Source organism: Asparagus officinalis, chromosome 7 (genome assembly GCF_001876935.1).
Source record: "Asparagus officinalis chromosome 7, Aspof.V1, whole genome shotgun sequence".
Lineage (NCBI taxonomy): Eukaryota > Viridiplantae > Streptophyta > Magnoliopsida > Asparagales > Asparagaceae > Asparagus > Asparagus officinalis.
Genome location: NC_033800.1, coordinates 42066144 through 42090192, shown reverse-complemented (window position 1 = coordinate 42090192; position 24049 = coordinate 42066144). Strand labels below are relative to the sequence as shown.

General features: G+C 39.2%; 1 protein-coding gene across 1 annotated transcript; it reads left to right on the top strand.

Moving 5' to 3' along the window:
* Nucleotides 218-4284, top strand: LOC109850536. Its single transcript, XM_020420562.1, has 5 exons — nt 218-786; nt 1659-2162; nt 2242-2301; nt 2737-3153; nt 3520-4284. The coding sequence occupies exons 1-5, from the start codon at nt 361-363 to the stop codon at nt 4087-4089; spliced, it is 1977 nt and encodes a 658-aa protein (XP_020276151.1). The 5' UTR covers nt 218-360; the 3' UTR covers nt 4090-4284.

Sequence of the window (24049 nt, the reverse complement as noted above, 5' to 3'; positions counted from 1 at the left end):
GGTTATGTGCAACACCCCCCTAAAGTTCAGGGTGGTTTTTAAAATCAACCCTTATTAAAATAATAACTTTTGACTAGAAACATAAAGCGAAAGAATTTTTTTTTTTTAAAAAATCCTAATAGAAAAGAATTTCTTATTACAAAAGAAAAGGGCCCCCCTTCCCATTCCCCCCTTAAATTACCAACCGAAAGATCTCACAAACGGCAGCGGGCTTCCCCTTTATAAATTGCCAGCGCCAGCGATCTCGAGTTCTCACGCGTCCATTTTTTGGGGAGCTTCACTTTCGGAACAAGGCAAACAAAAAAATCAAAAAATCAAACCCGAAATCAAAAAGGGAAAAAAATTGGTCGAAGATCGTCGATGGATTCTCTCCGCTTCGTTCGGGGGCTGCCACCCATGCCAATCTCCGCCAGCGGAGCTGCCGGGCGACACCAATCTCCAGCGGCGCAGGTTAGCGTGGCGGGTCCCAGGGCCGAGGCAGAGGAGGTCGAGGGGAGGAGGAAAAGGGGGAACTGGGTTTTGAATATTCTAAGGGTTGGGTCGACTTGGGAGAAGGGGAGGGAGAAGAAGGTTGCTGTTGATGCGGGTGAGGATCTGGTTGAGGGTTTGGGTGCAGATAGTAGATGTTTGGATTGCGATGAATGCGTTGTCGATGATGAAGAGAGAGAGGTTTTTGATAGGGATTCGTTTTCGAGGTTGTTGAGGAGAGTGTCGATCGTTGAGATGGAGATTTATGCGAAGATGTCGTATCTTGGGCGCTTGGCTTATTCTATTCCAAAAATCAAGGTACGAAATTGTTTTGATTAATTGTTGTTTTTGGTCATTTGTGAATGCTTGCATCTGGGTTTTCCTCTTTGATTCAATTTTGTTTTATTTTATAAGGAAGGAGAAATGCCCATTTAAGTTTTGTATTGTATTTTGGATTTTTGGAAATGCTTGTAGCTTTGAAGGAGTTTTTCTGATCATAAGAGATTTGGCATCAATGCAGCATGATTCATCAAATTATGCAAGCTTTAGCCCTTTTCCCCACAAATAATTTTGGTAGAGTTCTGGAAAATTGCAGGATATCAGGTGTTTCTGGTTTTTGATGGAAATCATTTGGATGTTGGGAGTCTTGTTCTAGTTTGTGATTTGATAATATCTGCTTCATATCTGAAATTTTTGATCTTTTGCAATCTGATATAGATATCAGGTATTTAAAGTCAGATACTTGTGGATTATATTTTATTTGAAATACCCATTTGAGTTTATTATTATTATTATTATTATTATTATTATTATTTTGGGATTTTGGAAAGGCTTGCAGGTTTAAAGGAAGTTTCCGACAAATTATTATGCTAGAATTCTCAAACAATTGCAGGATATTTGACTTTTAAAGGAAACCATTTGGGTTTTTGATGTCTTATTCTGATTCGTGATTTGAGACAATGGACACATTTGACCTCTGCTCCGTAGCTGAAAAGTTTGATCTTTTACATTTTGATTAGATATTAGGAACCTAAGTTGATGTTTAATAGGAAACAATCTGTCACGTGACAAGCAGTACTCCTAAAAAGACTGTATCGCTTATTATCTATTTTACTTTCAGTTGTACGCTCTGATAATTCTCATTTGTCGATGACTGATCTCATTGTTTGTAACTTTTGTTCTTCTTTCAGCCAGCTAGCCTTCTTAAATACCACGGTCTTCGTTTCATCACCTCATCACTAGAAAAGAGAGCCAAATCTTCAAATGCTGAGGAGAAGACACCAGATCCTAATAAACCAGAGGAAAAATTGCCCAATAATGTTACAAGTTCAGAGTCTTCAACAGTAGCAGAAGATAATGAAAAACAAAACAAAAAGACTCCTATTATAAGTCCGTCTACTGCTTATCATATAGCTGCAGCTGCTGCCTCCTTTGTTCAATCTCAAACGAAGAGCATTATTCCCTTTGGAGCTCCAAAGGCAAAGGATGGAAAGGACAGTGAAGACGAGAACGCAATCTCATGTTCGGAGATGGCATCTTTTGTGGCCACAACGAACTCAGTTACTGCAGTTGTTGCTGGTAAAGAAGAAATGAAGCAAGCTGTTGCCAAGGATTTGAGCTCTGCACAATCCTCTCCCAGTGAGTGGTATATATGCGACGATGACAAAAGTGGCACGAGATATTTCATCATTCAGGTTGAGTTCTTATTCCCATTTTTCATTTACATACAATAAGTTGTAATTGGATGCTGATGCTAAACGTGGCAATGCACAGGGTTCTGAGTCGTTGGCATCTTGGCAAGCAAATCTTCTATTTGAGCCCATTCAGTTTGAGGTAGCTAACACTGCTTATGTCTCATTTAGTTTAAAAAAGATGTACAAATTTTGACTGAATTGCATGATATTAATCAATGGTCAAAGCTTTCGGTTAGGTGAGGTTGGAACTTAGTTTCAACCACCAGAGATAGAGTTAAACATTTGAAGTGCACCTAAGTGGGGACAGCTTAGCTCCCACATTTGAAATGAAATGCTAGTTGGAAGATAATTACAGTCAAACATATTTTGAGCTAAAAGTTAAATTTTCAAAAAAGTATGAAAGTAAAATCTATCAACCAGACGATATAAAAACTTTTTCTAAATTGAAAATTCTGAAACAAGGGACCAGACCAATTGAGAAGTTCTTTAGAATACAGGCTAATCAAAATTTTATTTAATATTTTTTTTGGCTATGGAAACAAACTCTTGTCTTATGAAGCCTATTGCAATCTAGGGATTGGATGTACTCGTGCACAGGGGTATTTATGAAGCTGCCAAAGGTATCTACCAGCAAATGCTACCAGAAGTGAAAGCTCATTTAAAAGCTAGAGGGGACTCCGCTACTCTTCGATTCACTGGGCATTCTCTTGGTGGAAGCCTCTCTTTGCTTGTGAATCTAATGCTGCTGATACGAGGAGAAGCGCCATCATCGGCTTTACTGCCTGTAATTACATTTGGTGCACCAACCATTATGTGTGGAGGTGATTATCTACTTCGCAAGTTGGGATTACCTCAAACTCATGTGCAAGCTATTACAATGCACAGAGACATTGTTCCAAGAGCCTTCTCTTGTAATTATCCAGATCATGTAGCTAAGATTCTTAAAGCTGTCAATGGAAATTTCCGTAATCATCCGTGTCTCCAACATCAGGTACAATACTTTGTTTCGCTTATGATTTTTTGAAACTAATTATTGATTTTATTACTGCATCTTTGCAAGGTTAGATGATATGTAAATAATATTGAAGAGAGATATTTCATCTTTATCCAGTTTTCGGTAAATTTTCCATTTATTGTAGTTTGGCAATACGTAGAATGCACTTCTTTAGTTTCAATTAAAAAAAAAATTGGTACATACACTTGATTTCTCTCGCTCTTTTGTAGTAAGGTTTCTGAATTTGGTGGATAATATGTTCTTTCCAAATGAAATATGTGTCTACTCATTTTATAGAAAAAATCATTAAATTGTTATAAGCAGACTGTGATTCTAACCATTTTAAATCCTTCTTGCTCACAGAAATTGTTATATGCTCCTATGGGGAAGCTCTTGATCCTACAACCAGAAGAAAAATTCTCACCAAATCATCACCTTCTCCCACCCGGGAGTGGCCTCTATCTTTTAGGGCACCCATTATCAAATTCCGATGATTCAATGAAGCATCTTCTATCAGCACAACTCGCCTTTCTCAACTCTCCTCACCCTCTTGAGATCCTTAGTGATCGCTCAGCTTATGGTTCTGAGGGTACAATCTACAGAGACCATGATATGGATGCTTATCTAAGATCTGTTCGTAGTGTGATTCGTCGGGAGCTTAAGCTCATCAGGAAAGCCAAGAGACAGAGTCGAAGAATCTTGTGGTGGCCTCTTGTTTCAACTCAAGGCAGCGATGCCATTATTGGCCAGAGAGCTAGACTGACAAACAGTAATCAGCACCATTTCAATTTTGTGGGTGTGTTTAATGGAGGGAAGGACACCTTGAAGAGATTTGGGAGGATTATTGCTTCAAGGAATGTGCAATTGTTCATTGTATTTTTGGCTCCTGCTCGGTTATTGGTAATGGGGACACTATCCCTATTCCCTCATTAGTTTCAGCTGCAGTACTTGGATTTGTAAGTGCAGTTTGTTCAAGAAGGTTGCATTCTTTGTTCATTGGTTCGTACTGGAATTCATTGTGTGGGGTAAGATATTTAAAAATGTAAATGTGTAAAAGGAAAAGAAAATGTAAAGAAAACATTGTATACAAAGCTAGCCATATCAATTGATATCAATATTTAATTTTGCCTGTGCATCTTTGTGGTTACTTCTGATGAAACTGTTGCTATGAGCTGTCGTTTAAGAAACTGGGGTTGCGATTTTGAGATGACCCTAAGGTATTTTGAGGGTTCAGTTGTAGCTTTTGCTCCCTGTCTGCTCTATTTATATGGGGCATCTGGTGCAAATTCTTGCAACTTTTCTTCTTATTCACGGTATTTTCTTCCTCCGTGAAATTTTCTTAAAAACTGTGAAGTGTATAAACCTTGTCTATTATTTCTCCTTGGGAAGATGACCAGATGGTCCTAGAATTCCTAAAGTTACGCAGATATTTATCCCTAATTCAAGACTGTATATGTTCTCTGTTGACGGTTATTTTCCACAGACATATCAGGGGTCATGAGAAGGTGAATGTCATGTTGATTTTGGTATTCAGGCAAATTACAATTTACATGTGCTTGATTTTGTTTAATCCTTTTCTGGCAGCTGGTCCAAGACTTCGCGGTTGGTTGTGAGCTCAATACTCTCTTTGGTACTGTAGGCTGTCTAAAAATCACTGCAGATAGCTGATTCCCATCAAACACTGATGATGGAAGTTACAATTTGACGGCTTCCAGAAGACTATAATTTGAAGACTTTCACGTGGATTGATGAAGGTTATAATCTGACGACCTTCGCAATAACTGATGAAAGCTCTAATCAACAGCCTTCACAATCAATATCGGGAATTACAATCTGACGACTCTCACATTTTCAAGGAGCCAAGACGAAGATTACAAGATGACGATCTTTGCAACGCTCTAGCAAAAGAGACTACAAATCGACGGTCTCTTCAAACCAAAACGCAGATATCTCTCAAATAGTAAGGAATTTGGCAAAACTGATGGAGCAAACCAAACCCTATGAGGTAGGTTTGGTCGGCTCCGTCTCGTCGAGATAGCCGATTTTTATATATAATTCGTCCAATTCCGACTTACGATTTGAAAGTTATGACTTGTTCTTCGCAGCAAGTTATGTTCTGAAGTCCGTCTGCAAGACTGGATTTCGTATGAACATTGGACTTAGCCTGAAGCTCGCCAAGCCCGCCTAAGGCTCGCCTCTCCATTACAGAGTCAAAATGCAGAGTTCGTGGACTTAAAACGTAGAGTTCAACTCTGCGTCAACCGACAAAAACGCAGAGTTCATGCAGAGCCCAACTCTGCGTCCCAGGTCTAAAAACGCAGAGTTTATGCAGAGCCCAACTCTGCGTCCAACGAAAAAAACACAGAGTTCATGCATAGTCCAACTCTGCGTCCAACGATAAAAACGCAGAGGTCATGCAGAGCCCAACTCTGCTTACCAGGTCAAAAAACGCAGAGTTCATGCAAAACCCAATTCTGCGTCCCAGGTCTAGAATGCAAAGTTCATCTCTGCGCAGCGCGACCTGTGCGTTTTTAGCCTAAAACAGGCCCAACTCTGCATTTCAGGTCTAAAATGCAGAGTTCGGGCCCAGAACGCTATTTTTTAGCGTTTGACTCGTTCAAAGCACGAACTGAACGGTTTTAAAATCGTTTTCCTCATGATTTGGGGAGCAGTTTAAGGGGGTGATTACACCCCATTCAGCCCCACTTAGGAGCGAATTAAGGGGACGGTTACAACCCTTAATCCTCTATAAATAGGAGTAAACTCAACCGAGTTAGGGGCTAGACTTTTTCATGAGAAAGTCATAAAAAGGAGATCGACCTTCATCCATCTTCAACTTCAGCAACAAGGAGCTTTGGAGATCAGCGACTTAAAGAAACTCTTGAATCATCTTGGAAGGCTTTTATTGAAGCCTTTGAGATTACTCGGCTTGGCTTGTGAACTCTTTCTAAGAGTTCTTCTCAACTCGATCAGAGTTTAAAACTTGCTCTGCAAGTTCTTCTAAAACTCGCTCTGAGTTATTAACTCGTTAAGAGTTATTTTCAAACTTACCACGCAAGTTCTTCATAACGTCAAATCGTAAGGATAAGATCACGTTCCAGTGAAACAAGACGTTCGGATCGTCAACGGAGAGCAAACTCAACACGAACATTCGAGGGAGGCACTCCATCGTCACCGTGAAGAACCCAGACCTAAACAAAGGGGAGAGTTCAAATTCATTCTCCTCTCTTTTGTAATCAGGAAATTCAATTATAATCGAGATCGAGAGAATACAAATTAAATTTCTTTCATTATTTTTCTTATTACAAATTTTTCACTGAACAAAAGATGGCGACTCTGCTGGGGACTAGCTTCTCTGATGAAGAAGTGGTGGTGCAATTCAACGTCAAGCTCGCTGGAACAACAGTCGAGACTCTCGTAGTGAAGTTTGATCAAGCCAAGTACGAGCAGGCCCTCTCCTCCGGATCCCTTAGCCCCAAGGCTATGCGTAAGGTCCACAAGATCTCCAAAAAGACTAAAGCTCCAATCTCTGCCGAATCGTCAAAGGAAGTCCTCTCATTTGGATTAGATTGCTTGAACAACCCCTCCTCCGAAGGAGTGTGCTCGGCTTCTCCTAAACTCGTCCACCGAGTTAAAGGTTCTGCACCCGCGCTAAAGCGACGGGTAGCGAGTCACAAAAGCGACGAGGTGAAGATGCTCATCCAAGACTACGTTTCATTAGCAAAACGCAGATCGCAGGACTGTGTTTCACTAGCAAAACACAGACTTCGGTCTTGCGTTAATCAAGCTAAACACGACCCTCGTGTTCCTTTTTAGAACGTGATGTGATTTGTCGTGTTCAAAAAGATCAACATGGATTTAAAATTCATGTTTACCAAGAACCAGTCCCATCCATTGACGGAAAAAGGGTTCCATCTCTACCCTCACGCTCTATGAGAGGTTCATCCAAGTCTCTGACTTGCGGGAATTGCTGTCAATGTTCAACCGACCAACGAACATTGATTTGCTCAATAATCGACGACATTCTCACACGAAGAAGACTTCATAGGATGAATACCTTGGAGTCACTTCTAACATAGTCGGCAGAGGGAGATCAACAATCCCTAGTTCTGACGAGTTAGAGACAGATCGTTCTCCAAGCGTCAGAGAAATCACTAACGAGCTTGAAGGAATCTACCAACGCACTCGGACGCGAACATGAGCCATTCCCCTTGTCAACTATCGGAGGTTAGTCAGAAGAACCAATTCCGATGATGAACATTCAGCCATTGCGGAGTACCAATCATCTAGTTCTTTCATAGAATATGAGAGCTCCGCCTATATGACGGGAAACTATGAAGATCTCTCAAAGAGGGTGGATGAGCAGGCGACCATGCTCAAATCACAGCAAGAGACCCTCAATGAACTCCGGATCCTGATGACTCAATATGTCGTAGACAGGACCAAATCTCAGAAGACAAATTCGCCGCCAAAGAAAGATTCTTCCCGAAGAGGAAGAACGTCTTCATCCCGACCTTACACAAGCAAAGGGGAGGGGAAAATGGTTGATGGAGCGGCTTCTGACCAAGAAGCCCACAACCTGGAATCTTCCTCTAATGGAGGAAGAGAGACTAAGAACGAGCAGAATCTTCAATCGGCCAAAATGGAAGAATTGGAAGCCCGCCTCAACGCCATTGCTAACAGAAACGAGCTCCAAGACGAGGGAGTTGCTAGGCCCTATCCTGTCGAATGAGATGTAGCCCCTTATCCTCCAAAGTTTAAAGTCCCGATGCTACAAACTTTTGATGGCACGGGATCATCGAACCAACATATCTATCATTTCAAGTCACAGACTAGGAATGTGATATCAAACGATGTCATACTGGCTCGATTGTTCATTAGCACCATCAAGGGAGTTGCCTTCGAATGGTTCAGGAAACTGCCTGCGGGATGTATCCAAAAGTGGACGGACCTAGAGAGACTCTTCCTGTTAAGATTCTTTGAAGAGGATACAGAAGTCTCCATGCATACCCTTCTCGCCACTAAGCAGAAGAATAGGGAGTCCGTCAAAGCCTTCGTCAAAAGGTTTCGAAACATGGCTCTGTGATGTCCGACATGTATGACACAGTCTACACTGGTAGAGACCTATCGACACAACTTGCAGACCGACCTTCTAGCACAAATGAGAGTTGTAGAATGTTATTCTTGGAGATAATTAATCTCTCAAGGTAAACAGGCTCAAAAGATTATTGTCAGGATCAAAGCTGAAGAACAAAATAGGTAGGATCAACCTGAGCAATCGGATCAAGCCCAATCTTCTTAGTCAGAAAGGGAAGATACTACGGCCACTGAAGCAAATCCTCTTCAATAGGATGGCGGGTCTACCAAAACTATCACGTTAACAGTTACCTCTGATAGTCAAATTCGATGGATAGTGGCTCACTAGGCGAGGTGCCATGTCTACCCTTTTTCCCCCTTACACATGTTCAAGATTGGGGGTTGGTTTATTTGTAGTTCATTGGATTATGAGTAATAATTTTTTTTTTTGAGTTGTCATGTTCAATAGAATACATCTGTCAATCACAAAATTCACCAAAACTATCACATTAATGATCACCTCTGGTAGTCCATTTTCCCCCAAATTCTCTCACCAATCCTCTTTAAGTAGGATGGCGGGTTCATCAAAACTATCATGTTAATGATCACATTTGATAGTCTATTTCCCTCAAATTCCCCCACCAATCCTCTTCAAGTAGGATGGCGGGTCCACCAAAACTATCACGTTAATGATCACTTCTGATAGTTCATTTTCCTCCAAATTCCTCCACCAACCCTCTTCAAGTAGGATGACGGGTCTATCAAAATTTTCATATTAACATTTACCTCTGATAATCAAACTCGTCAGATAGTGACCCACAAGGCGATATGCCATGTCTGTCCCTCTTTTTCTTCTCCTGCTAAGTCTTAATCAAGACTGGGGGTTGGTTACTTAGAATCCACTGGATTAAGAGTAACGAATCTTTCACATCATCGAGTTAACATTATACTTTTGACGATCATCACCCCTACGGAGTATGAATTCAGTTTGTATCACTCCTAATTTGTCACGTTAACAATACACCTCTGACAATTAACTTATCAATCCTCTTCAATAGGATGATAGGTCCTCAAAATTGTGCTCAAATCGCAATCTTCCCCAGCAAAACGCTAAGTCTTCAAAACCTTATTCAAATCACAATTACAAAATCTTGTCACGTTAACATCATACCTCTGACAAAATCAACTTATCAATCCTCGTCAATAGGATGATAAGTCTATAAAGTTACTCTCATCGTAACACAATCTTGTCACGTTAACATCATACCTCTGACAAAATTAACTTATCAATCCTCGTCAATAGGATGATAAGTCTACAAAGTTGCTCTCATCGTAACACAATCTTATCACGTTAACATCATACCTCTGATAATTTACTTATCAATCCTCGTCAATAGGATAATAAGTCTACAAAGTTACTCCAATCGTAACACATTCCTGTCATGTTAATATCACACCTCTGACAAAATCAACTTATCGACTCTCTCCAACATAGCGATAGGCTCACAAACCCGTCAAGTTAACATCACACCTATGACGATCAAACCAACTTATCGACTCTCTTCAATAGAACGATAGGCCCATAAAACACTGTTAGGTTAACATCATACCTCTAACGGTCAAACCCCCCAATGAACTTGTTAATCCTTTTGTTTGACAAGAAAATTTTTGAATTTTACTCTAAGTGAAAATTCATGCCAAGTTAATACTACACATCTGGCACTTTCAATTTTCTTTCAGTGTTTCATGTGAAAACATAATACAGAAAGAAACAATAACAAAAGTCTATGTATTCAACATCGTAGCACCAAAAATTCATGCCTTTCACGTATGGGGGACTTTATCTCAACCCCTAATTAGAGATAAGTCTACGCCTAACACGCGTTGCTGGTTAGTCTTTTCCCTGTAAAAATAACAAAGTCTATGTATTCAAAATCATAGCATCAAGTCTAAGAGGGTTCATTCTCTTAGCACAACGTTACATGTGAAACGGATTCAAATAATTCACATGCTAGCCCGACTCAAACGGTAGTCGGTAAAGGCTCATCAAATCCGTTGATGGCTGAGGATTTGCCAAAAATCCTATGACTATTTTCGGGCCCATTATCTAAATGGATGTGAGCCGTGACATGACGTTTGAGAGCTTCTGCTCATGAGTGGCTTGTACCGTCGCTAAGGCTTCTCTTCGAAGCTCATCCTCACATAGGTCCTGCGTGTCAAATCTCTTCAACCAATATGCCTTTAAAGCGGGTGCAGAGAACAAATCCTTTGTGACAAGAAATGAACAGCTCCAAGATCAGATCAGAGTTAAGATCCAAAGTATTTCAAAAATTCGTCCCAGTCAACCGCGAACTTTCGAAAACTTTGGAGGGGGTTCTGTAGGCTGTCTAAAAATCACTGCAGATAGCTGATTCCCATCAAACACTGATGATGGAAGTTACAATTTGATGACTTTCAGAATACTATAATTTGAAGACTTTCACGTGGATCGATGAAGGTTATAATCTGACGACCTTCGCAACAACTGATGAAAGCTCTAATCAACAGCCTTCACAATCAACATCGGAAGTTACAATCTGACGACTCTCACATTTTTAAGGAGCCAAGACGAAGATTACAAGATGACGATCTTTGCAACGCTCTAGTAAAAGAGACTACAAATCGACGGTCTCTTCAAACCAAAACGCAGATATCTCTCAAACCGTAAGGAATTTGGTAAAACTGACGGAGCAAACCAAACCCTATGAGGTAGGTTTGGTCGGCTCTGTCTCGTCGAGATAGCCGATTTTTATATATAATTCGTCCAATTCCGACTTACGATTTGAAAGTTATGACCTGTTCTTCGCAGCAAGTTATGTTCTGAAGTCCGTCTGCAAGACTGGACTTCGTATGAACATTGGGCTTAGCCTGAAGCTCGCCAAGCCCGCCTAAGGCTCGCCTCTGCATTACAGAGTCAAAACGGAGAGTTCGTGGACTTAAAACGTAGAGTTCAACTCTGCGTCAACCGACAAAAACGCAGAGTTCATGCAGAGCCCAACTCTGCGTCCCAGGTCTAAAAACGCAGAGTTCATGTAGAGCCCAACTCTGCGTCTAACGACAAAAACGCAGAGTTCATGAAGAGCCCAACTCTGCGTCCAACGATAAAAACGCAGAGTTCATGCAGAGCCCAACTCTGCGTACCAGGTCCAAAAACACAGAGTTCATGCAGAACCCAACTCTGCGTCCCAGGTCTAGAATACAGAGTTCATCTCTGCGCATCTCTGCGCAGCGCGACCTGTGCGTTTTCAGCCTAAAACAGGCCCAACTCTGCATTTCAGGTCTAAAACGCAGAGTTCGGGCCCAGAACGCTATTTTTTAGCGTTTGACTCGTTCAAAGCACGAACTGAACGGTTTTAAAATCGTTTTCCTCATGATTTGGGGAGCAGTTTAAGGGGTAGTTACACCACATTCAGCCCTACTTAGGAGCGAATTAAGGGGACGGTTACACCCCTTAATCCCCTATAAATAGGAGTAAACTCAACCGAGTTAGGGGCTGGACTTTTTCATGAGAAAGTCATAAAAAGGAGATCGGCCTTCACCCATCTTCAACTTCAGCAACAATGAGCTTTGGAGATCAGCGACTTGAAGAAACTCTTGAATCATCTTGGAAGGCTTTTATTGAAGCCTTTGAGATTACTCAGCTTGGCTTGTGAACTCTTTCTAAGAGTTCTTCTCAACTCGATCAGAGTTTAAAACTTGCTCTGCAAATTCTCCACAGCGTCAAATCATGAGGAGAAGACCACGTTCCAGTGAAACAAGACGTTCGGATCGTTAACGGAGAGCAAACTCGACACAAGCATTCGAGGGAGGCACTCCATCGCCACCGTGAAGAACCCAGACCTAAACAAAGGGGAGTGTTCAATTTCATTCTCATCTCTTTTATAATCAGGAAATTCAATTGTAATCGAGATTGAGAGAATACAAATCAAATTTTTTTCATTATTTTTCTTATAACAAATTTTCCACCAAACAGGTACATTTGCTAACCCTTGCCCACTACTCGTAATTTCTTGGAATTTAGTCTCAGTTGTCTGTTAATATGAGATGAACTTTGTTTACTCCTTATTTAGAGTAGTAGCATAATTTCTTTATGTTGATGTGATATTTTCAGATACATTATTTATATGTGAACTCATCATCTCTTGATAACAATTGACATATCCACATAAATCATAGTCTTTTTTTTTTTTTGAAATTATATCCTAGTATTTTGTGCAATCCAGTCCATTATACCATGCTTTTCAGTAGCACTCCATGCTTTCTTTTGCTGTGCATCGGCGTATAGTTATATTTTGTACCCATTTCAATAGGCACTACTGAAAACATGCTCTTTTCAATAGGCTCTTGAATCTGGGTAGCAGGTATCGTCATTTTTTCTATTTTCAACATACATATAGGAGTTCAGTTTCTTGACTGGGGCTGTCCTCTAATTGGAAACTTGTCACAATATATTGATGGTAGATAGAATTTATCATAATACTAGCTGATTATAATCACGAGCCTCTTACCTGTCTTTCGTCAATTATGGCATCTGTTCAGATGAAGAGCATTCTTTGGTCTCATCCAGTTTTTTTTGTGCTTCTTCAAATGGTCATATCCACAATGGAACTCTAGGCTTCCTTATAGCCTTAGAGCTGAAATTTACATCCTTGTTTCCCTGCTAATTTATGCATAATATCTACTCTATCAACAAGTTAGCACACAATACATTTCTATTTAGCTATCAGTGCTCCCGTTACAATCCCAGTTCAATATATTAATTTGTCTGTCCTTTTGTCAGCTATCATAATCAGAATCTTTTCTGTCAAAAGAAGCTGAGATTTCAAAGTAACAATAGAATCTGGGACTGATTTATTTTTTAGGGAATCTGTAACATAAATCATTAGGATCTTACTTCAGCAATTCTTAAACAACTCCTTTTCTTGTTTATTAGTTGCATCATGAATAATATCATCAGATCCTTACTTCATTTCACCAAACAAGGTTATAATCTAAAAATTCAAATTACTTTGTGTATCATCTGATTTCAATACATCACAATCTCATCTCTCCTACTTGGGACAAATTACAGTTCTATCTTGACTGGGACCTCAGAAACTTCCTTTTCCGTTTAATTTTTGCACGCGACTGGCACATGTGGTTCTAGTTGAAGGTCAATTTTTCTCGATTCTCTTATATTTTCTTGGAAAATTATCAGTAAATAGAAAGATCGAAGAGCTTTCATAACTTGTTTGCATGTGAATTGTAGCACATGTGTTGTGCTTGAAAACTGTAATGTCAAAATGGTGAGTAGGAGATTCATGCTTCCTTTGCCTACGAGACTCCAAGTATGCTATAGAGAGTTGTGACAAAATTATGGTCCCATGCTTGTCTGGCTGAGGTTTTTAAGCCTATCTATTCACTTTGGAGCTACGTATCGTACACGTAGGATTCTGATAGCTTTACAAGTAAGAGCTACACATATGACATCGATTAATCGATTTGAGGTTTTTGCCTCTTTGGTAGAGAGAAATTTTGGTAGATAATTGTTATGGTTGTTAACGCAAGGGTTAATCACAAAGAGGTCCCCTGTACTATCGCCCAATTGCAGATAGACTCACTGTACTTCAGTTGTAGAGAGAACCTGAGTGATATTTTCTTTTTACTCTTTTTCCTCGGGAGGTGTTTTGTCAAATAATGATTTCTCTTTTTCTGTGGGCAAAAGAGGCCAAAAATTCACTCAGGGTCTGTCTGCTGCAATAGAACTAGAGGAGGGTCTATCTGCAATTGAGCAATAGTAAAGGAGGTCCATCTGCAACCACGCCTTTATGTAATAACCCGAGAAAACTTTCTTTAACATTTTTAAAAATATTGTTTGGTAAATATTAGATTTTTCAAATGTGCCTACCACTTTGAGAAGTACTGAATCTAATGATACGAGGTAGAACTGTTTAAGTCGTGCATTATCTGTAGCAATGCATGTAGTTTCTTTCCCGTAAGTAGATGTCTCCTAGTTCTATTAGGTACTAAGTACTGCAATTGGAATATCAAAATTTCCAACATTTCGACTTGGTTGTATTGCAATTTTGGTCCATTTACCACTTCTATTCCCCAAAGAGAGTGATGTGGTAAATGGATTAAGATTGCTATGTATAGATAGATGTGCAAAATATCAGTAGATGATTAGGGTTGTCGTGCAAAAGTGCATTTTCCAACTGCTTCACAATGTATCATTTTGACTTTTGCTTTTGTTTTCTTCTTCAGATATCCTCATGGTAAGAGTGAGATAATGCAAATGTTATGAGTAAATTCAACACAGTTGTGTGAGTGGAACAAGCGTAGTTGTGGGTTCATGATAGTTTTATGACATCTGTGTCAGAAAAGAAATTTGCAAGTCGAAGGACATTACACAAGCGAGCATACTGCAAAAACGGATTGAGGAACAAACATGTGATATTTTTTACTACGAGGTAAATCTACAAGTGTAACTATTTACGTATATACCTGTGTGTTGGGTTTGGGTTCATACCTTTTAGTGGGCTTAAGCATTTGGTTGGTCAACTCAACTATGACTAGGTTAGTTCAACCCACATGTGGGGAATAGGATTTGTAGAGAAGACTTGTTTCGGTTGATTAGTTCAACGTTATACATTATCCCGGAGATTTGGATTGTTTTACTCCTGGTTTGCAGGTGATTGTGCAAGTGAGTTGTAGGTTTGGCACTTAAAAGGTAACCTTGGTATTTCCCATTTGTATTTCTTGTTCATGTTTTAATCTCAAGCATCTCTTTGAAACTTTGAGAGAGTATTTTATATTCTCTTCTTGTTCTTTGATATTGTGGAAAGATATCTCTCTTTTGCTTGTGGATGTAAGCCCCGGTTATGGTCAAACCATGTTATGATTTAGTATCGCGTGCAGTTTATCCTTCTCTTATTTTAATCTGGGTTTGAGTTCCTTTCTCTAGCCTCCAACAAAGTGGTACCAGAGCAAGGCCGTGCCGTGTTGGTTGAATTGTTTGAGAGGCGGTTTGATCTCCTTGTGGTGTGTTAGAGATGGATGTTAAAAAGCCTAAATGGAAGCTGTTGGTTAATATTGAAGCCTGAAACGGAAGATCGACTATCTATAATGGTCTTTATGCACCAGTGGAAGATGATGAAAGCAAGTCCTTATATTTGATGTTGCGAATGTGGGATGGTGGGACAAGAGATGGTGAAACCCCTCATGCTCACACATGCTTCCCCCATACTCACCCATATTCTCTTGTCCCCTCTTCTTTGCCTATAAATAGGAGAGGTGAGGAAGAGAGAAGTTGTGGGGAAGAAAAGAAAAAGTGGTGTGGAGAGGAAGAGAGAAGAGTGAGTGAGAAGAGAAGAAAAAGAGAGAGTTTGTAAGTTGTACAAGTTTGTTATTCTCCTCATAGTGAAACCCCCCTCTCGTGGACGTAGACAAATTTGCCGAACCACGTAAATCTCGTCTATTAAACTGTGTGTTGGCTATTGCTTGTAGGTTCTCTCGACATTCAGTCCTAGAACTGCTAAGAGGAAGAGTGTATATCTCACTTTTTTGAGATATTTCGCTTTTATTCTTGTTTTCTTTGTGAAACGGGAATATATAGCTTGACTTGAGCTTTTGTGAAAACAAAAGTCAAGGCTTTCTATCGGGTGATATTGCTTCCGCGGGTGAGGGCGTATCTCTACGCCCAACGATTGGTATCAGAGTTCTTTATTCGATTAGAGGTGGTAAAATTTTTGATCTGATGTGGTGCTTAATTATTGTGTGGTAAACACAAGGTATTTGTGCATCAATTATCCTTTATGAAGATCAGCATTGAGGATGAGTTGCAAGTACTACTGTTGTTTAGATCGTGCCGGAAAGTTGGGAGACTTTGGTGGGTGTCCCTTGGCATCTCCGCTTCTGAATGGTGCTTGTCACATAGAGTTTTGCGACAGCTAGTTTGTTGAATAAAAAAAATGGAGAAGAAAGGTTCTTGGATTTTCGTATTCGGAGGCGCTAGTAACTCAAAATTGAGGAAGTTTAAAATCTAATGATATGAGATGGAACTGTTTTAAGGTGAGATCGATGTAATTCCAATTTTAACAATAAACGGAGTTTTGCTAAGCAGTCTAGTATTTCTTAGATGTATTTTAATTTAGGGAAAATCTTCTTTTAACCCAAAGTTTTACTCCAACTTATTTTTAAACCCACCTTCTTTCATTATGATCCATACACCCAAAATACAACACCCACTTATTTATAAACCCAAAGTATCACTTATTTATAAACCCAAAGTATCAAATACACCATATTTCTGGTGCTCCTCCCACTCAAAAAAACCCTAAAACACTCAAAAACACTCGACTACTGACGCATCGTGTTTATTGGCCGATTATCCACCGCGTCGGGCCGTCCTCGTTGAATTTCGAAGCTTCAGGCAAAGTATAGCACTTTACGGGAAAGTATAGCACCTTATGGCCAAAGTATAGCACCTTATGATAAAGTATAACACCTTATGGGCAAAGTATAGCATCTTAAGGTCAAAATATAGCACATTATGCTCTCTAAAAATTCTGCACATCAAGTTGTCGAGAACCATTTTAGTTTTTTTCCCCGCAACGAAAACATTCGACGATAGACGCATCGTATTTATTGGCCAATCATCTACCGCGTCAGGCGGTCCTCGCTGAATTTCAAAGCTTCAGGCAAAGTATAGCACTTTACGGGAAAGTATAGCACTTTATGGCCAAAGTATAGCACCTTATGACAAAGTATAGCACCTTATGGGCAAAGTATAGCACCTTATGCCCAAAGTATAGCACCTTATGCTCTCTGAAAATTCTACAGCTTTGAAATTTAGCGAGGACCGCCTGAGAGATAATGTGCTATACTTTGGGTATAAGGTGCTATATTTTGCCTATAAGGTGCTATATTTTGCCATAAGGTGCTATATTTTGCCATAATGTGCTATACTTTGGTCATAAGGTGCTATATTTCCCCATAAAGTGCTATACTTTGCCTGAAGTTTCTAAATTCAGCGAGGACCGCCCGACGCGGTAGATGATTGGCCAATAAATACGATGCATCGATCGTCGAATGTTTTCGTTGCGGGAAAAAAAACTAAAATGGTTCTCGACAACTTGATGTGTAGAATTTTTAGAGAGCATAAGGTGCTATACTTTGACCTTAAGGTGCTATACTTTGCCCATAAGGTGTTATACTTTATCATAAGGTGCTATACTTTGGCCATAAGGTGCTATACTTTCCCGTAAAGTGCTATACTTTGCCTGAAGCTTCGAAATTCAACGAGGACGGCCCGACGCGGTGGATAATCGGCCAATAAACACGATGCGTCAGTAGTCGGGTGTTTTTGAGTGTTTTAGGGTTTTTTTGAGTGGGAGGAGCACCAGAAATATGGTGTATTTGATACTTTGGGTTTATAAATAAGTGATACTTTGGGTTTATAAATAAGTGATACTTTGGGTTTATAAATAAGTGAGTGTTGTATTTTGGGTGTATGGATCATAATGAAAGAAGGTGTGTTTAAAAATAAGTTGGAGTAAAACTTTGGGTTAAAAAAAGATTTTCCCTTTAATTTATTGTATGTAAGTATCTCCTAGTCCTATTAGAGACTAAGTAGTGCAACAGGACTTTCAAAAATTGTGACAGTTCAATTTGATTGTACATTTGTTGTACTTTTGGTTCGCTTACCATTTCTAATTCCTACAAAGATATACGTAGGATTGTAGATTGAGATTGCTACGTAAAATAGATAGATGGGCAAAATGCCTGCAGTTGATTGGCATTGACGTATACTTGCGCAACCTCCACCTGCCTCACGATGCATATTGCATCCCTTCACCTACTTTTATTTTAGTTCAGGATTAAATTCACATAACCAAATCCGCCGCCGCCGCACATAAGTTTGGCCCATTTTGAAATTACTTTATTGAATCTTAGAAATGTCACTTAACTTCCAACTCTCGGGGCTTGTCGCAAATCTCGCAAGTGATTGCATTTTTTCCCCCTATAAGCTAAATGACACCTGAATACCATGTTATTTAGCCTATGGAAAAAATTGTAACACAATTGTAAAACTCCGTTTGAATATCCTCAATTGTAAATCGTTATAACCTCAATATATGACACGTTTTGCGGACAAATTTTTAAAACCACCCATTTTTGGATTTTATTTGTAAAAAACGACCCCATTTGAAAATAATTACAGAAACCGACCTATTTTTAGCCCAGCGCTGAAAACAGGTCGGTTTTTGTAAAAAATTCTCCGAAACATCACGGGAGTTCAACTCCCGTGAAGTTTATGGAGAAATTAAACTTCACGGGAGTTGAACTCCCGTGAAGCTTAATTTGTGCTTAAAACTCCACGGGAGTTCAACTCCCGTGGAGTTACAGTTCAACATTCCCAGAGAACCGATCTCGGTTCTCTGGGAAATTGGGACTGCAACTTCACGGGAGTTGAACTCCCGTGAAGTTGCAGGTCATCCAGAATGCACAGCCTGCTGTGCATGTTAAAATATATGTACCTGTTAACTCATATATATGCCAATTTATTTGCAAACAACAATATATACATGATTCAACAATGAATTATAACTCATATATATGCCAAATTATTTGCAAACAACAATATATACATGATTCAACCATAAACACACACGATTATGTATATGAACAATAATTTACCTTCAAAAGTTTAGTATTTAAAAATTCAGGAAAGTTACAAAAATTATCAAAATAAGTTCATATACAACCCAATATAGCTCCCCTCCTTCCTCTCCCTCTCTTCCCCCTCCCCCTCGTTCTTCCCCGCCCCCTGGGTTCCTGCTAATGAGCCTCAACTATCTGAGTATCAGGCTGTGTATGAAGCTATGAAGTGCCGGCTCCATCGGCATGCGAAGTGCCGGCGTCATCGGCATGCGAAGTGCCGGCTCCATCGGCATGCGAAGTGCCGGCGTCATCATCACGCGACCGTCGACGTCGAGCGTACACCCGTCCAAATGAGCGAGACCTGTCCTCACGGCCTGCGAACTCGTCGACGTGAGTCTTATGAAACACCTGCGCTATGCTCTTCTTGATCCTGCTGAGGAGCCCTAACGCCACCTGATCCTGAATCTCAGTCACATGCGCATCAATATCAGCATTAATGCTATCTAAAACACGGACCTGCGTGGTAAACAATTTATTAAGTATCAACTCAATAAAAAATGTTATAATTTAGCTTAGAAACTTACGTAATCTCTCTCGTTCATCCCACTAGGGATGTAACTATCTGTCGGTGGGCGTGGCATGTGTCCAGCTAAGGGCTGTGGGTCACGCGTGATCCATCTACGTGTGATACCCCAATACCAACGCATATACGCGGTATAGTCAACAGCGTATACTTCAAAAATACATGATCTTCAGACTACATTTACACTACTATTCACAAAAGTGTGGGGTCCGTCTTAATTAGATTACCATCAAGTTTGATGAGTCATCAAGGATCCCGCTACTTCGAGTGTAGTAGTTTCTGAGTAGTTTGAAAAGGTGTATTGTAGTTATCGCTATTCTAGTTTGAAGTGAGAATATTCCGGGAAATACTTCCATGTGATTGTCACATGTCATATTTCAAATTTTTTATACCATGGATGGGGCATTACCGACACCTCGACCCTATTTATTGATATAATTACTTCTTTACCTTCTTTCCTTTTATAAATTGTACGGATCATCTTTTTACATAATTCACAATTTCTCTCTCTCTTCCTTGTTAATGTCAGTGATCAAACATGATGTTAATTATAGAGTTACCAGTGTATTAGGATTCATTAATCTTTCTTAAACAATTGGTTGTTGAGCCGTGAATTCATTCCTGCATGTAAACAACACATGAGAGGATCGGAGTTGGGATCTCTGGTGATTTCTCTGACGATCAAGTCAGTCAAGTGATTAAGTGGAGAAGAAGTATGGCTAAAATGTGTTTAGTAGCAAGAAATTGCTTATCCTTATGTAGCAAAACAATGCCTCTATTTATAGCAGGTCCAAGAGGCAGTTGCATAACTTTGGTCGAGTCCACGCAAGCAGCTCGGTCGGTAGATACTTTACAAGTGCCGGCTGCAGAGGGGATGAGTCAACTATGCGTTTAATATGATGATGATGAGGAATACATGGTGCTAACAAGGTCCGATGAGTCATAAAGACTTTCGAAGCTGGAATAATGATGGCTCTAATCGAGCATTCAATGTGAGGACGATTGACTGTCGGTGGGGGATTCGAGGTCAAACCACCTTTTGCCTAGGCTCTGTGAGAGGGTTAACAAATGTCGCCTTTTGTCTAGGTCTTGTGAGCGGGCCGATAAGTACCACCTTTTTATTCAGCCATCTTAGATTCGAAAGTTCATGACCCGGCCTCGTAGGGTTTAGGGGAGTAGGGGTTGACTCAAATAATGGCTTCGAGTGACATTGCCTTTCGAAACGACCTTCCTTAGGAAGGATATTATCGATGTTACTCGAGTTGTTCTACCTAGGGTGAAGTCAATCTGATGGTTAGCTAGAGTGGACACATGTTTGTTCCTAGAGGAGGATTAACACTTAATCATTTCCGGGTAATAACATTTCTCAATTCCCTTCCTCCTCCTTCAATTTCTTTGCAAGCGGTCAGAAAACGCTCTCCAGATCATTCATTGATTCTTAAAGTTATAGTGTTTCTAAGAAAAAAGTAATATTAAACCAACCCTTAATGAGTGGTCAAGCCAATAAATGGACGCACAAACTATTTTCCGACCAAATATCATAAAACCCTCCTTAACTTTGGACGATTACACAAAAAAAACCCTTAAACTTTCAAAATATCAAAAAGCCCCCATTAAATTTAGGAGTTATCAAAAAACCTTTTTTAACTTTGAGATTTTATCATAAAAACCCGTAAATTAGGGTGATTTTTTAATAAAATCTGAAAGTTAAAAGAAGTTTTTTTAAAAAAAATTCTAAAACCTAAATGGGTGATAATCCCTATACTTAGGTTTTTTTTTTGATATTTTGGAAGTTAAGGGGGATTTTTGATGATCATTCAAAGTGAAGGGGGGTTTTATGAAATTTACCCATATTTCACTTGCATAGATTATCATTGGAAAATTTCCCGAATTGCTATTTTTTAGACCCACGTAGGCGGTTTGGTATTGTTTATAGCTCTGATGATTTATTGGTACTTAAAGTGAACCAAATGTACAATTAGACCCATTTACAAATCACCGGCAATTTTTTTTTTGAAAATTAGTCCCTCAAAATTAAGGATGTCAAATGGGTGGTTTTGGTTGGGTCTTGGTTAGGTCATAAATGTGTGGGCACATTTATGACCACTTAAACATTTATGACCCATTTAGCATTTGCTAAATGGGTCAGTTCTCAACCACCCATTTACTAAATGAGTGGTTCATGGGTGACCCAATAACCTATTTAGTTATGATTATGATGCTTCTATATATATGTAAGTTTCAGGGATCTACTTGCAAACTTTCAGGGGGTTTTGGTAAACTTTCAGGGGGGTTTTTTGCAAACTTTCAGGGGGTTTTCTGCAAACTTTTAGGGGTTTTTTTTGCAAACTTTTAGAGGGTTTTTAGCAAACTTTTAGGGGTTTTTTGTAAACTTTTAGGGGGTTTTTTGTAAACTTTCTGGGTGTTTCTGCAAACTTTTAGGGGGTTTTCTACAAACTTTCTGGGGGGTTTCTGCAAACTTTTAGGGGATTTTCTGTAAACTTTCAGGGGAGTTTCTGCAAACTTTCAGGGGATTTTTTGCAAACTTTCAAGGGGTTTTCTGTAAACTTTCGGGGGTTTTCTGTAAACTTTTAGGGGTTTTATGTAAACTTTTAGGGGTTTTATGTAAACTTTCAGGGGGGTTTCTGCAAACTTTCAGGGGGTTTTCTGTAAACTTTCAGGGGGTTTTCTGTAAACTTTCAGGGGATTTTCTGCAAACTTTCAGGGGTTTTCTACAAACTTTTAGGGTTTTTATGTAAACTTTCAGGGGGGTTTCTGCAAATATTTAGGGGGTTTTTTGCAAACTTTTAGGGGTTTTCTGTAAACTTTTACGGGTTTTTCTGTAAACTTTCAGGGGGTTTTCTATAAACTTTTAGGGGTTTTATGTAAACTTTTAGGGGGTTTTCTGTAAACTTTCAGGGGGTTTTCTACAAATTTTCAGAGGGTTTTTGTAAACTTTTAGGGGGTTTTCTATAATTTTTCAGGAGGTTTTCTGTAAACATTTCTTTCTTAAAATCCATGAGCTATGAGCGTAATTGTTCATTTCTTCATATTTGTTGTTGGTTAAAGTCTATTATTTTTTCCATGTTTGTTCTTAATTATAGAGTGTCCCCAAGTAATTCTTCTTGAAATTGTTTTATCACACCGGATAACAATACACGCTCTCTTTCTCTCCTGTTTCACGCGCAATAGACACAAGTTTTGCAAATTACACTTGGCCGCACACGCATATATCTCCTGCCGACGAGGAATTATGAGCGCCTACTTTTTATATTTATATATCCCTGAGGGTGTTTTTTGTAATTTTTAAAAGTTTGAGAGTGTTACTTGCAAATTTGATATTTATAGGGGACTACCAAAAATTTTTAGATTTCATGTGTCATTTGCAAGTTTAGAAAATTCTAAGATTGTTTTGTAGTTTTGAACTCTTGAGGGTACTTTTTGCAATTTTTAAACTTTGAGGGCGCTTTTTGTAAATTATAAATTTATAGGGGGTTGCTAGTAATTTTTGATTTCATGTGTCATTTGTAGGTTTTGAAATTTCAGGATGGTTTTGTAAATCTAAACAATGGAGGGTGTTTTTCTAAAAATTTAAAACTTTGAGGGTGTTAATTACAAATTTTAAATTTATAGGAGACTATTGAAATTTTTTAGATTTCATATATCATTTGCAAGTTTAGAAAACTCTAAGATTGTTTGGTAATTTTGAAGTCTTGAGGGTGTTTTTCTCATTTTCTACAACTTTTAAGGGTATTTTTTGCAAATTATAAAATTTCAGGGGGCTGGTGGTAATTTTTGAATTTCATGTGTCATCTGTGAGGTTAGAAAATTTTGATAGTTTTTTTATAATTTTTAACTCTTGAGGGCGTTTTTATAATATTTTAAACTTTGAGGGTGTTTTTTGCAAATCTTAAAATTTTAAGGGGTTTTAGTCATTTTAAGTGTTTTCTATAATTTTTAACTTTTAAAAATAAGTTTTGTAAAATTTTAAGGGGTTTTAGTCATTTTAAGTGTTTTCTATAATTTTTAACTTTTAAAAATAAGTTTTGTCATTGTTAAAGCGTTGAGGGTGTTTTTAAAACAATATCCATCTAAACGGTAAATGTGTGGGTAATAACCCGTCCATTAATGACCCATTTATCTTTAATAGAAACTATACCCACCCATTTATGACCCATTTAACTAAATGGGTGGGTTTGGATGGTTCATTTGGCGGGTGGGTATGAGTGGACAATTGGTTTTGGGTCCATTTTGTCATCCCTACTCAAAATCACTGAAATTCAACCCCCACCCCAACCATAAAAAAAACCCAACCCCACCTCTTCCCCACTTCCAACGCCTTTCCTTCCCCTTTTCATGTTCCTTGGTGGAGGAAGGGGTCATGTAAGGGAGTTGTGAGCTCCACCATGACCGGGTGTGAAGAGAGAGAGTAGGAGGGGGTTAGGGCTAGGGATTTTGAGGGTTTTGAAAAGAGGAGGGGCATTGGAAAACAGAAAAGGGAAGGGGAAGACGGTGGAGCGCAAGGAGGGGTGAGGTGGAGGCAGGTTAGAGGGA